The following is a 14,992-nucleotide window of genomic DNA, read 5'->3' on the forward strand; positions in this document are numbered from 1 at the left end:
CCATTACTAAAACCAAAATGTATACAATGTTCACATATAAATAAATACAAGGACAAGAGATTGTTTGGCAACTTATTTATCCACCATACATATTAACCATGCTCAAATTAAGTGATGTATATATATTTACATAGTGGATTGCACTTAAAATATAGAAACCACTGCTGAAACAGGAAGTGAATGAGAAAGCACACTTAAAAATCATTTTCCAGTGTTGCAAGTGGACATTTCAAAACAAAATGATTAAACTCATTTCTGTAAATCAACTAATAGGGTATTCATTTCAAATGCTGTATTTCTGCAGGTGAAGGGTCTGGCTAATTCTCATAACTAGCTTTCTATGAATGCCAGGAATACTTTGACATGAAAAAAGATCTGTTAGGAAGTGGTGTTATCAAGCATACAAAAAGGAAAAGTTTCACATTCAGAAATGTTTTATCTAGGCTGTAATAAATTGCCTAACAGTATCGGCTGAATATACTCAACTGCTTTTGTTCTTAGGACCACATAACTATACTTTTTTATATGACCCAGAAAGAATATTTAAGACATTTGATTATTCTTGCGTACAAGCATAGCTTCTCTATGAATTGCACAAGATTCTAAGCATTGCATTTCTATGCATTCTTGAGTGTCTATTTCAAGATCAGGTTGTCTGTTAGGAAATACCAGAATACTGGTGGTTTCTGAAATGTTTCAACAAGGCCACAAGCTGTCTCTTCAGAAGATCATGCCAAAAACTCAGACCTTGTAAACCAATTAAGAGACTGTAGCTATCTTTAAAGAGGTTATATACATTAACGTGATAGGTATTGCTTCCATAGTAAAATTGCTATATTAAATCATGAGTCTAATATACTTTACAAGGGAGTATCAACATGCAAAAGAGCAAGGGGCAACCATATACTACCCCATAATTTGCTGATCAAAATAAAGGAGATACAATCTTGCAATGTAACCTGAACTTCTACATATACAAGTGTTTGCAGGGCGTGAAACTTAGTATTATTAAGTAAGAAGCTCAGGGACTTTAAAGAATGAATAGTGTTCAAACATTTGTTTGCCGATCAAAGGAAAAATTCAGTTTGGTGCAATTTCATTGGTATTTGACAATGAACAAATGAATTTAACTGTGAAGCTTCAAGTTGTTGGATGTGTGACAGGAAATTACTTGCAAGAACACTCCAAAATGGCATTTCTACCAGTTGGAGACAACATAAGGCATTTAAAAAGCTTTGCTAAAGTCATGTCTTCCCCCAAATAAGCAGCACTGCCAATCCCGACAGAGACGTTTTCTTGATTCTACTAGTTATAGTACTAGTTATTGTCCTAGAAGATTGTACCCTTCTTCTAGGACACTGCTTCTCCATATGCAAAACCAGACTTATTTCTATTCTTATAAAGGCCAACTTGTCAATACAATCTTATTTAGTTGTTGGTTTAACATGAGGCATTTTTCAATGCATGTGGTTTACATTATTTTAAAGATGATGCATATGAAATATAATTGACAGGACAACCGTTTCTGTCGCAGTAAAAATCCAGATATTGTAAATAGACTGCAGAGAAAATAGGAACTCTTATTAAAAGTAAAAGGGCGCATATCTAGCGACTATTACTCATAATAAAAGACAGTGCACACTATTTTAGAAAAGTCACATCCACTTGTCGTTTTGACAGCTTACTGTTCTGATGAGACTGACTACAGGGCACGCAGCCTTCCTTTGGTATCTCTGTGATCCTGACGAGATGATTCATTTGCCAATTTTTTGACAGGCGTGTCTAAGTCAGCCAATGTTTGATTCTACTCAGATCCCTACCACTCTGGCTCATTTCACGCCCTGCTCAGAACAGGGAGCCCAGATAATGCGAGCAGGCACCCCCGGCAGCTCGGGTCAGACTGATCTCTCACCATCCCTTCCACAAGAGCGGGTCACATGATCAGTGCCCAACTTCCCAGCGCCTAAGTAAAATCTTGTCACAGTTTCAAACAAAACAAAACAAAACAAAAAAAGATAGAGAGAGGAAATGTTCAGGTTGGGAAAAAAGTAATAAAAGGTACAGTAAAAGAACAGAGAGGAATGTTTGCCATAAAGTTACAGCTTCATAGACGAGGAAGAATCTCCACAGAAAACACAGAGGGGTGAAGAGAAAGCAGCAGCAGCACAACAAGGGAGCAAAGCGAAGATGAATGGTGAGAGGGAACGAGAGGGGAAGAGGGGAGGGGTCGGCTCCTGACGAGGGTCAGGGGTCACAGGTTCTGGCAACACTGCAGTTTGTTGCCCCTTTGCCCGTCAGTGGTGGGCGGAACGCTGATGTCCACTACATTGTTGCCTGGAGACTCATCGTGCGCCGACCGGTCAGCGATCTGCTTCTGTGACACGATGCGGTAAATCTCTGCAGCGGAAATAAGCGCCTCGGTCAGTGACAGCAGGAAAAAACATCAGGTTACATCACTGAGAAATGTCAGCCAGAGATAAAATGGTGAATTAATCATAAGATTAGGAGGAGTACATAGTACTACTGAACACTGTCTCAGTATTACTGCACTCCAGTTTCAGCAGACCATCACCAATCAAACACGTCCATTATTCCCACATGACTTCCGTACCTGTGAGAATGTTTTTGAAAGCCTCTTCTACGTTGGTTGAGTCCAGCGCTGAGGTCTCGATAAAGGAAAGGTTATTCTTCTCTGGAGATGGAAAAGGAAAGAGAGCGTGAGGTAATCAGACAGTCGGGCCGTGCTGGTGACTGATGTTAAGCCGCAGCGTGCCCAGTAAGGCGCTTTACCCGCGAAGGCGCGCGCCTCGTCGGTGGGCACTGCCCTCAGGTGGCGCAGGTCGCTCTTGTTGCCCACCAGCATGATGACGATGTTGTTGTCGGCGTGATCCCGCAGCTCCTTCAGCCAGCGCTCCACATTCTCATAGGTCAGGTGCTTGGCGATGTCATACACCAGGAGGGCCCCCACCGCCCCCCGGTAGTACCTGATAGAAACAGCACAGGTCACACACTGGAGGATTCATTCCTATACCCCCCCTGCTAGTTACACTAAAGATTCAACTCCTAAGAGGGAAGAGGGAAGGACTTCAGGGAGATGGGGAGCCCCAGGACCCAAATGCAGAAGCATAAAGAAAATACCTGTAATGTTGAGCCCACTGATGTCTGTTTTGGTGTTATATCTTATCACCGCCAAATGTAAATGCAATGCAGAATGTAGCCACTGTGCATTGCTAGCTGGAACAATTCTCACGCCATTATATAAAAGAATTGTAAACATTTTACAATTTTAAATATATTTCCCCTGATGAACCACTACGCTGATGAGCAAACGTGGCGTGCATGATCCCTGGCTAGCCCTGTATCACATCGTTTTCCAGAGGTTTATATATAAAATAACATGCCTTGTAGAGCCAATTGAACTGAACATGCAGCTGAAAGGCCAAAAATCCAGAGGAGTTTCTCTGAATCGCGCGTGACTCAAATGCTGCAGAAGGCTAAAGGAAGGAAGGGAGCAGACCTAGCGAAGGGAAGGGAGGAAAACACTCAGCAAAACTATTGTCAGCAGCACGCAGTTAGGCAGCCATGCTGAATTATACAGTGAGCCTCTGTCCGCCATTTCATTCACCCCCACCACAACAAAATTCATCCAAATATTATCCCTACGACAAAGAATGTTCAGGTAACACTATAGTTTAAAACAGCCAACACAGTTAATTCTATTTACATTTATTGCAAAATGCTTATAAAACTTAAACTTGAACCTAGGGGTTGACACCAATAACTAGTGTGAATAATATATGAAAGAATAATGTAATAAAATGTATCACATACACATAACAATGCCAAATAGGTCAATAATATAATTCACATTCTTGTGTAGAATAATATTGGCAGCAGAAACCAAGGAAATAGTAAAAGCATGCAAATTAGGATATCAGCTCAGAACAAAATTAGGCTAACTGCAGGACAAAGCTGCAGAAGATGAGGGCAAACAAGATTATTTTTAATTGGTCTATTTGTTTGTGAGCTGTAATTTATTTTTAGCAACACCTTAGACACCTGTTCCTCAAATTAAATTTCCTTCATATTCCGACAGATACCAATAAATTGTAAGCTCTAAGAAAACAACCTGGTCTCTCAGACTGCTCTGAAATCAGCCACTATAACTTTTTACTGAGACTAAATCTTAACAACCAACCAGCACAGCTCTCTGCTTCACTCTCCCTACTGTACTTTCCAATGCTCTGATCCTCTCTAAAGTACTCAGATGACAGGCAGCGAGCATGCATGTGTTTGGAAGGTGGGGCTTTGGAGGGAGAACAAAGGGGGGGGGGTGGAATGTTTTTTTCCCCAGAATCTAGCTCTCTCTCTCTCTCTCGCTTGTTTCATTTGGAGAGAAGTTTAAATTCTTGTGGAATTAATTCACATTTAAACACATTCCACAAGTAACTCTTTCATGAAACAACATTTCATAATTTACCCAAGGTCATTTGTGTGGTATGATAGCCAATGTTGACCAAGCTAACATTTCATGACCTACTGAACTGCAATGTAAATTGCTTTTCTTCAAGCACGTGTTTGGCTTTGAAACTTCTGAAGTGAAACATTTACTGTCTTGGTTGCACTTAGGCACTGTAATTGCTGCTTGCAGGTAATTTAAAATTAATGTTTAGGGTGTGGCACACACTCCAGCTTTGTCGAATGCATAATGATTCACACCGATGATCACTGAGTTCCCTCTGCATGCTGAAAGTTTCCATGCCATTTTGAGACCCTTTTTCCTCCTAGGGTAAGGTGAGGTGATTTCCCGGAACGCTCTCAGGCCCTCTTTGCCCACCCCCTGATGTCACTTCCTCCCTTCCGGCACCAGCAGCCCACACTCACGCTGAGGTGATGGCTCTGTAGCGCTCCTGTCCCGCTGTGTCCCAGATCTGAGCCTTTATAGTCTTCCCGTCCACCTGGATGCTGCGGGTGGCGAACTCCACGCCGATGGTGCTCTTGCTTTCCAGGTTGAATTCGTTCCGTGTGAATCGGGACAGCAGGTTACTCTTCCCCACGCCAGAGTCTCCGATCAACACCACTGTGGTGAACAGGCAGGGTCAGAAACATGTAGTCTTGCAGGCTTCCATTAACAGCACCCAGGAGTCCCAGCAAATGGGGCCACAGGACTACCACACTTTCACAACCCAACTGAAGACACCCCTGTTTGAGCCTGTCTGAAAATGTGTCAAGAAATAGCTTAGATTCCACCTCTCATCATCATGTCATCATTAGTCATTCACTCAGCACTGACACACCGAGAGCAGAAGCCAGCACAAACACCCCCAGATTAGCACTGTGTCACACTCAAATCTAGGACACCATAATAAAAGGGCTTAACCAGTCAACCAGCGGAGCTTAGCAACATTAATGTCGCTTTGGATAAAAGCGTCTGCTAAATGAATGTAATGTAATGTTAATTGCCCTCTCTTTCAACCCCCCAATCCTTGTGTTTACATGTAGTCTGTTAATAAAGTAGAAAAAAGCCCAGTTGCTATCCTTCAATTGATTTGCATGTAATGGGCAAGCGCATGCATTTGAATGCTTAAAAATATCCAACAGCATGTCCTCAATTTAATAGTAGCAGACTTATTCCTGGCCTGCTTTAATAGCCCAAGCATCAGCAGGAGGTGTCAAGCACTTAATTACTGATGACTAACACTAATATTACAACATGGTCAACGCATTTCTAAATCACTAATGGAAACATATCTGTCTGTTCTACATCAGGCCCAACTTAATCTCTCTGTCAGTTCAACACTGGATGAGCAACACTGAAAGCATTCTCATTACCATGTTGTAAAGTGTTCAGCACTTTGAAAAAGCTGATAACTGAGTAAGTCATGCACAGCCCAACAGAGGTATGACAAATTTGACCTTTGGTCCTGGCACCAAGAACCAACAGGCACGATTTTAAGTTCTAACCCTTCAGCATTTTCATATGGAACAGCTCAAATCTATGCAAATCATTACACCGGAAATCAAGGCCAAAGTAAAAAGGCAAGACAACACCCAACAAACAGTAAACTCTTATTGGTTCATTTAAAGCAATACTTCTACGCAAAACTGATTGGTTTAATGGCCAAAGTAAAACTTCGTTTCCCAATGACAGAATACCTTTCTGTGGCCTCTGAACACATTTAGATATAACGTTGTGCGTTTATTTTGGGGGGAAAAGCCCCATCATGAGAAGTACTTTCCCTACTGTAGTAAACTCTGGACTGACTGCTAAATTAGCGGGTACAGCTACATCCCCTCAGTTACAACACACTATACTCATGTCAACAACGTTGCCAGCCAAACAAGCCAAAATAGGAACACGGACATAGGACTGTGTTTACAACCATTTCATAAGTTGAAACAACGGTCTATCTAGCCAGGAGCAAAATGTTTAATTAACTGTTGTTGAATTCATTTGGTAAAGATTTAAAGAATAATTCGGTGAATCATCGATTGTTTTCGATGGAAAACCTGTTGATCATTGAAAGCTAACTTAATAAATTCAGTTGAGGGCTAACGTTAGTTATCTTGCAATATAGGCTAGCTATTTTGAAATAACGGCAGCCAACTCCTATATTAAGCATGATCATTAGCCATCTACTTTGGGCGACAAATAGCATGGACTAACATAGCTTGTTAGATAGACGTCGTGCCTGACGTTTTGCTTAAACAAATTTCACCCCCACGGGGCAAGGAATTTTAAGTTAAGCCATCCCTGTCTGTATAAATCAGACTATTGGGTGGCTGGCAAGCAAGGTAGCCGTAGCTAACAGTCTGCTAACAGAACCCGTGTGATAATGCCAAGTAAGACTATAAACAGCTAGCTAACAAGCTGCACATTAATAAGCACAATTTTGTTCACGACTATGTCCGTTGTCATAACAAGAACACGCTCTACATTACCGTTATTGCAGAATTAAGTTCAGTTTGCTAGCTAGCTCCGTAGCTAGCACAAGCTAACGTCAAACTTTCCTAACGCTAGCTTGCTCTTGCTAACTGGCTACCTGTAGGCTAACTAGCTAGCTAGCAAGCAAATCACAACATCGCCGTAATTAACGTCGATAGTGGGATAACATCAGCTATGATATCGCCTAACAATATACATTATAGCATTGACGAATTCATAATTTCGAAACTAGTCCATAAACGCATTCCTATATGACTATGAACTGAATAAACATAGCTAACTGTTGGACGTAATTTTAGTGAATTGCTGCAATCGAGTGTTTGGTCCTGGAATACCGTTAGCTTAAAAAGCGGAAATCATACAGGCTATCCAAGTAGCTAGCTAATATTAACTAGATGCATCCAACGTCATGCTGTTCGGTTCAAGAACATAGTTATAACTAACTATGAACCTGAACATGTTTCGGTAAAAAAAAACAACAGCGAACGGTTTACTGAAACACAAACTACTATCGGCACCAGGTCAGTTCTTGTTATGTTACCAAGCTAGTCTGTTGAAGACAAGCAAGGCTTCACAGGCCGCTGTCGCGTCTAGTTCGCTAGCTAGCAAGGGTCGTTTGATTTCCTCCTTGGATTCACATCAGCATAGCTCATCACAGCCGCAGGTTTTCTTAATCTTGAAGTCGTCTCTCACCTTTGAATAAATAATCGTACTCGTCATCCCGGGTACCCATCTCGACGATGCGTTTTTGAATGTGAGTATAGCTGAATTGGTTCGCTGCCTATGTATTTTCTGTCAACCAAAAGGTTTCAGCTTCGCTCCCACTTCAACCGGCAGGAAACCAAACGGCTTCTGAACGGCAGAGCACGTGAGATGAGTGACAGGTATGACTCCCAATTAGAAGCGATTATTTTTTAATTGAGGGCCAATGGACAAATCGCATTTAGATTGCGATCACTGGCAAATCGGAATTTTCACTTAAGAATGTGGGTGTAGTCCATTAAGCTGCAGTAACTCAAAACAGCCCGAGTAGAGTATTTGCGTAGCTAGGTTAACAAAAGAGCATTAACTATTTATCCGCCCCACATTTCCTGGGGTAGTTATACAGTCTATGGGACGGATAGGTTTGTTAGCTAACACGAATACATACTTAGGTATCGGAAATTGTAAGGCGGTTGGTGGTCCTAGTTCTTCTCTTTATTAGCCATTTAATTTAAATATAACCACGCAATCACGAACATACCCCGCTTTGTTACAAGTTAGTAGCTGGCTATACCAAATGGCCAACTGAGTGGTTTTATGTTAGTAAAACTCCATTAGAAAAGCGTATTCCTATACAGTCGTTAATGTACTTTATTTTAAAGGGTTTAACCAACAGTATTTTCGATGTTACATAAACAACCCACGCAAAATATAAAAACGGGTTTAATTAATTGTTTATGAAAGTAACATGACAACATACCACAATAAAAAGTGGCCTATACTCTTACATCCATTTATTTTTTGCAATTTGATATAAAGGTGCAACATAAATTCTTTAAGTTCTAGTTGCTTGCGAACGAAACTGACAAAATAATCACTGCTGCCTTCTGTTGCAGATCCAAATGGGAGGATTAATTAAATAATTTCACAGAATCAGCCTGTGGGCTGCTCCACGGTGGAAAGTAAGTAACCCTGTCATATGTATCACAATGGGCATAAAAGGTTGCATCAATTTTAGGCTACTGCAGTATACTAATAATCGCCTACTGCATGTGGCAGATTATTTATATTTTCTTTAATTTTAAAATATTAAAAAAATTCATAAGGATACCCGCTAAACACTATGTAGCTACTCGTGATTTTCTCTAAATTAGACGTTCGTGTAAAAGGATTGTTTTAAATTCGCAATCCCATTATAATACAGCGAGTTTCCACTAGGAAAAAAAAATTGAGAAGGGAGCAACACTCCACGTGATCAAGTGCTGCTCACGGCCTTCTTTCAAAACATGCTGAAGCAGGGAGTCTACGCAGTTTCCATGAAGTCAAATAGCAGATACTATACATCACATTGATTCATATCGTAAGACAACGAAATGGTGATTTAGATACAGCTTATTTTGTCAGGATAAACCTTTAGAATACAACTTTCATTTTTAAAAATTGGGTTGTACACTCAAAATTAAAGAAAAAAATTCAAGAACACAAAATGTAATGATTCCCTGAATTAATAGCTGTCCACAATAAAAATACGCATTTTCTGATCAAACATTTTCTGACCAACCAATCCTATATAGAACAGCCAAACACAGTTAATTCCATAAATTATTTTATTCACTTTCCCTCAATTAACTTTTGTTTGCATGTACATTGAACATACTTTATTCTGAGATAAGTCTGAAATTTGCATCTTTTTTCTCATTGCGCCCAACAGTTCTGTCCAGTCAACATAGATTATGGGTTATTTTACAGTTTTCAAAGATATTTTAATACAGTAACCTCACTTATACTTGTACTTGTTTGAAATCCAATTTGTAAGCTGGTGCCACACAATTTGTACAGAGAAAAACAGCTGAAAAGAAAATGAAGAGCAAATAAAAAATAAAAATCAGAGCAGTTTCTGTCACTGGCAGTTTAGCATAAAAATAAAATACTAGCCTAGTCTACTTAATCTGAATGAGACCAACAAATAAAGAAAAATATAAGTGTTTAAAAAATAAAGTCCCGTAATACATTTAGCCACAATATGGGCAGGTAACTGTGTAAGTCACAACAGCTTTTCAAAGATGTCTGTGAAAAAGATCTAGATGGTAAAATATTAAATAAAAATATAAGGAACATAAGGAAAATGTCACATCAGAAGTTTAAATGTAATATACATATATTGTAGAATGTATTTAACCATGTCATTGTACAATATATTTGCATAAAGGTGGATGTATCAATGACATTATATGATATTCTAATAAAAGTGGATATGACACATTCCCTATATTTTTGTTTAATATTCTAACATACACTACAAGGGTGTCTAAACTTCTCTAGTTGTGATCCCAATTTACACAATCCAATTTGGTCCAAACTACTGATCAGTTGTCCTGGACCCTGATGCATTTCTGTACTGAAGTGCACACATTTCTGTATGCTGAGGCATTCACTTGCGTTTATGTCTTCTGTGTATAAAAAGTTACCTCATCTCTACAGATACCAACTTTTCCCCCATTCATTAGTATTGCTTCAAATGTTTTGTCTCTAGTCTGCAAGCTTTGCACAATTAACTTAAAGTTGCTTATGATTGTTCATTCACTACTGCTGCACACCGATTTCATTCGAGTGCAGTGCCTTTAGCTGACAGGCTAACCACACCATGGAAAGTTCCTAATCTATATAATGTGCTGAGCAGTTTGTAAAAGCACCTGTAAAAGGTAACCAACCAGTGTGCAAGGTTGATAGAGAGCGAATCAATTGTAGGATCTGGTCAAAAACAAACAAACAAACAAACAAACAAACAAACACAGCGGTAAGAAAAACCCTGCACTTGACAATGGAAATGTTTTCTCACCTCATAGGCGGAACACTAGCACAAGAGAGACACACAGACAGCATTCCCCGCTTGCACATTACAGTTACAGAGATTAAGCAATACAGAAAGACGCATGTTGCTTCGGAAACATGAGCAAATACAATATTTCATAGACAAGGAACTGTTTTATTCTGTATGCGTTCAGTCCAGACACACGATTACAGCCATCTATTTACCTTTATGTGGAAATAGATGGATATATATATACAGATATATATGTATAGTTAAGTATTTCTGATATGCATTATTTATATTAAAAACATGCTATGCCTTTATGAAAAAAGACTCTCGCCAAGAGAGGGTACACAGCGCTTGGAACACGCGCACACACACACATGTACACACAGATACGGCTAAGTGTAGGGACGCCCCGCTATAGAGAACATTGCATGTACAGTACAACTCTCTGACAACTTTAGAGTCAGGCAACTTTTCCAAAGAAACAGCTCTGATTTAACACAATAAATACAGCTGCATTTCACTATCGTAATGAAGTACATGGTACAGTAAATCTGCTGTGGATCTTAATCAAGTCTTCCTAGCAGCCAGCAAAAGATTAAATAAAATACAAAATAATATTCTCCAGTTAAAATGGAAAATATATATTTTTATATATATATTTATATTCTTATATACACATCCCCAGGAACAATGATTGAAATATTACTTGGAAAGAAAAAAGAATATCTCTAAAAAAAAGGTCTAATGAGGTCCCCCCCCCATTTCTCAATAAGGCAATCAAATACTAAATAGCAACAATTTATAAATATATTGCTGTTACACTCACTTTGTTGTCATTGGCAACAGCAACTGATTAACTGGCCACTGCACATCATAACAATGAACAGTATTTTATATATAAATCTCAATCTCCCCAGAAAACATAAATAATTAAAAGGTGAGTACACAGTAGACATGAATGCCAACACATTTCAGTTGCATGACACAGGAAAAAGGGGAACAAAATCAAATATTTAAGTGTTTGCACAAACACACACAGGTGGAAATAAAATGGACACAAACAGAAGACATAAAGCAAATGTGAAGATGCTGACCCAATGTTTAAAAGGCAACCTGAAAAACCAAACAAATGGAAAACAAAAAAGGCAACCTGAAAAACCAAACAAATGAAAAACAAAAATGAAAATGCAAAAATGTAAAAAAAAAAGAAAAAAAAAAGACTATTTTTAAAAAGAAAAAGAAAAAAAATTGGGAGCTGTCCATTACAAACAACGCAAGGTATGGAGTTCTGTGGATTTCTTTTGCCATCTACAAGCTGTCACTCAACCTCAGTCTAGTCCTGGAGTGCTGTCAACCCAGATCAAATTATCTCTCTTCAGCCTGGGCACCAACACATACTTATGAAGGGCTGGACAGGCAACTTTATCCAATGCAAATGTACACACAGACACATGCGCATGCACGCACGCACACACACAGACACAGACACAGACACAGACACAGACACACACAACACACATAGACGCACAGACACATACACACATGCACGACTGCACGCACACACACGAAACACACAGACGCACACGCAGACAGCAGAGTAAAATAAAATAACCAAACTGAGGACACTGAAGGGATATCACCCCCCCTAACTTAAAAGGAGAGCTCTCATATAAAACCCATAGAATCATGATGGAAATGCCATCTCTGTGACTACAGGAAAGACTAACCTACGGTAAAGGGATGGCATAATTAGGCTCTATGAGTCAGACTGTGTTTTTGGGTAATGCCTGCAGTTTGCCAGATTCTGCAGCTCACCTGTAATTTCCCAAAGCACAGCTTTGAGTGACAGCTGGGTTTCTCAAATGTTAGGCCTTGCCTGGAAGACATCCTCCTTGTCAAATAACTTCAAGACACTGAGACTAAGTCCCGACACTGTTAGCCTTGAAATAAAAACTTCTAATTTGACCATTTGGTTCATTTGCATCAACAGACAAACAAGAACCCTACAAGCATTTAATTGTATTGTCACAAGAGCCGTGAAGAAAATGATCAAAAGTGGGTTTTAAATGACAGAAATCGTCTAATAAGTACAAGCGATATAGTGAAGTCATCAGTACTTGCAGGAGTCAAACTGAATGTCTCACAAAACAGTAAAACCACAGAAAGAGACTTCATTTCCCCTTGATTTAAATAAATATTAGCTGAAAATAACAAATGAAATGGGGAGGATTTGTGAGATGCAGATTGGATGTTCCCCAGCTGTGGAGAGCAGCAGATCCAGTAGAAATCACAGAAACCCAAGCAGACAAGCACAACCCAACCAGAACACCAGAAGCTGTTAAAAACCCCTCTGACCAACAGTAGTGTTCCCCTACATTTAACATACAAGAGACATTTAAAATATGTTCACAGTTTTAAAATCGTTTGAAAAGTGCACAAATAAAAAAAAATGTAATTCATGATTAAAAAAAAAAAACAATAGTATGCATAAGCATGATATATAAATAAACAGAACTGTAACTGTAAAAAGTTGAACTGTTTTAGCTGATATTAAGGGCTGGATCTAGAATGTGACAGGCTGAACCCTTCTGTGTTCTAAAAAGGGGCGGGGCAAACAGAGGGAAACCACACTAGAACTTACTGATGGGGCATGCAAGACTACAGCGGTTTGGAGTTCGCCTTGTCCTAGTGTGTGCAATATCGGCTGGAGTGACAGGGGGCGCTGCCGAGCGCCGTCAGGAAGAGTCCGCGGGTAGTCTGGGGATTTAGTCCCATTGTTTTGTCCCTTTTAGGTTCCTCTTGTTTTGTTTCTTTGAGAAAGAGAGGCTGGGCAGAATCGCGTCCCCTGGCCGCGTGGGAGGGCTGGTGATGGGCGTTGCCCAGTGTCGATGGGCTCCAATCCGGAGAAGCCGCCCCGCCTCGATTCCTTCAGCCGCCAAGTTTACTGTCGCGATGAAGAGGAGGGAGAAAGAGAGAGAGAGCGATCAAGAAATTTGCTGTGTCAGGTGACAGTAAACCGTAAAACCAAATCAAATTCACTCAAAATCACACAAACTCAAATCAAAATCTAACATCCCAGCATTCCAGAACAATCGCCTGATTGCTCATCAGCTATTTCAAGCAAGTCCACAGGGTGGAAAACCCATATCAGAGCTCCTCTGAACAGCCTGCTTCACTGCGTCCAGCTGAAACATATCACAACACCCCAGTGCCCTTTAATAAAGAAATTCTGATGTTAAAATGAAATGGAGTCAGTTGACCTTAGCGAGCAGTTATGGTTGTGAAGTGAAGCATTATCTTGAGAATCCAGGGGTCTGCAGAGACTGAAGAGCACCCTCACAGCACACTGTGTGTACCAGTGTGTGCAGGATGCTCGCAGCACAAGTGCAAATGTGCAGAGCGTTTCACGGTCCTTCATCATTAGCAGAAGCAGCGATTGCAGTCCAAAGTCGTGGACACGCCGGTCAGTGTGATGAAGAGGAGGATCCTGCAGGACCACAGACGCTACTGACCTCACTGAGGGAACCCCATAGGGGTGAAATTTAAAATGTGTTCCCTGCAAGAACATCCCTTGGTTTCATCTCTCTATCTCTCCTCTCTCTCTTCCTCTGTCTCTTTCACACACACACACACACACACACTGTCATACTCGCATATGCCCACTCAGGCACACGTGACCATGAATGCAGACAAACACAGACACACACGCTGGCACACAAAAGACACATACACAAGCGCACGCACACACAAACATGCGCACACACACACGCATGCACACACAAGGCACACGCACATATGGGGCGCACGCACGCACACACACACACACACACACGCATGCACACACAAGGCACACGCACATATGGGGCACACACGCACACACACACACACACACATACACATACACACGCACACACATACACACAGACCGTGTGTCTCTGTGCCAGCAGCAGTGGGAGTGCAGCAGGCGGTGCTGTGCACTGCATCTCACAGATGGGGGAGCAGAGGAGAGCCAGTCATTGTGGAGTCACTGCAGTGTGCAAAGGCTGCTGGGACTGAGGGAAGGGGAGAGAGGCGTGACAGGAGAGAGAGAAGCAAAGAGAGAAGGTGCAAGAGAAAGAGAGAGGGGGAAAGAGAGAGAGAGAGAGAGGAGGGAGCGAGAAAAAGCAAGAGGGAGAGAGCTTGATAGAGACAGGGAGAGAGAGAAAGAGAGAGAGAGGGACACAGAGAGTGTGACAGAGGGAAAGGGAGAGAGCAATAGAGAGGGAGAGAGAGTGAGAAAAAGAGGGAGCGTGATAGAGAGAGAGAATGAGAAAGAGAGAGAGAAAGGGGGGGGGGGTGTGCTGGGATTTGACGGTGTGCCAGACTGCCCGCCCCACACTGCAGCCATGTTGAGGCGCTCCCCCAGTGAAAATGTGCACAAGCCTCTGCAACATTCAATGTGTGCAGAACCATCTAACCCACACATGAAGTCAGAATGGCTACTATTACAGAACCTGAGACCACCACTGTGATCCACAGGAAGG

General features: G+C 40.9%; 2 protein-coding genes across 6 annotated transcripts in view; both read right to left on the reverse strand.

Moving 5' to 3' along the window:
* Positions 1–60: 60 nt before the first annotated feature.
* Positions 61–7,816, reverse strand: LOC135253001 (ras-related protein Rab-11B). The gene is made up of 5 exons (XM_064331739.1): positions 7,640–7,816; positions 4,885–5,080; positions 2,791–2,984; positions 2,612–2,692; positions 61–2,397 (listed from the first exon to the last, which is right to left on the reverse strand). Exons 1-5 carry the CDS (start codon positions 7,677–7,679, stop codon positions 2,252–2,254), a joined length of 657 nt encoding a protein of 218 aa, XP_064187809.1. The 5' UTR covers positions 7,680–7,816; the 3' UTR covers positions 61–2,251.
* Positions 7,817–9,241: 1,425 nt separating this feature from the next.
* pip5k1ca (phosphatidylinositol-4-phosphate 5-kinase, type I, gamma a) overlaps positions 9,242–14,992 on the reverse strand; it is a 51,962-nt gene continuing 46,211 nt past the window's right edge. For 4 of the 5 annotated variants that reach the window (XM_064331742.1, XM_064331743.1, XM_064331741.1 and 1 more), the window contains one exon: positions 9,242–13,413. In XM_064331742.1, coding sequence (XP_064187812.1) covers positions 13,411–13,413 — 3 coding nt within the window. In that variant the 3' untranslated portion in view covers positions 9,242–13,410. The remainder of the gene's footprint in view (positions 13,414–14,992) is intronic. The other variant, XR_010329508.1, reaches the window with a different exon arrangement.

The sequence above is a fragment of the Anguilla rostrata genome, chromosome 4 (genome assembly GCF_018555375.3).
Source record: "Anguilla rostrata isolate EN2019 chromosome 4, ASM1855537v3, whole genome shotgun sequence".
Classification (NCBI taxonomy): domain Eukaryota; kingdom Metazoa; phylum Chordata; class Actinopteri; order Anguilliformes; family Anguillidae; genus Anguilla; species Anguilla rostrata.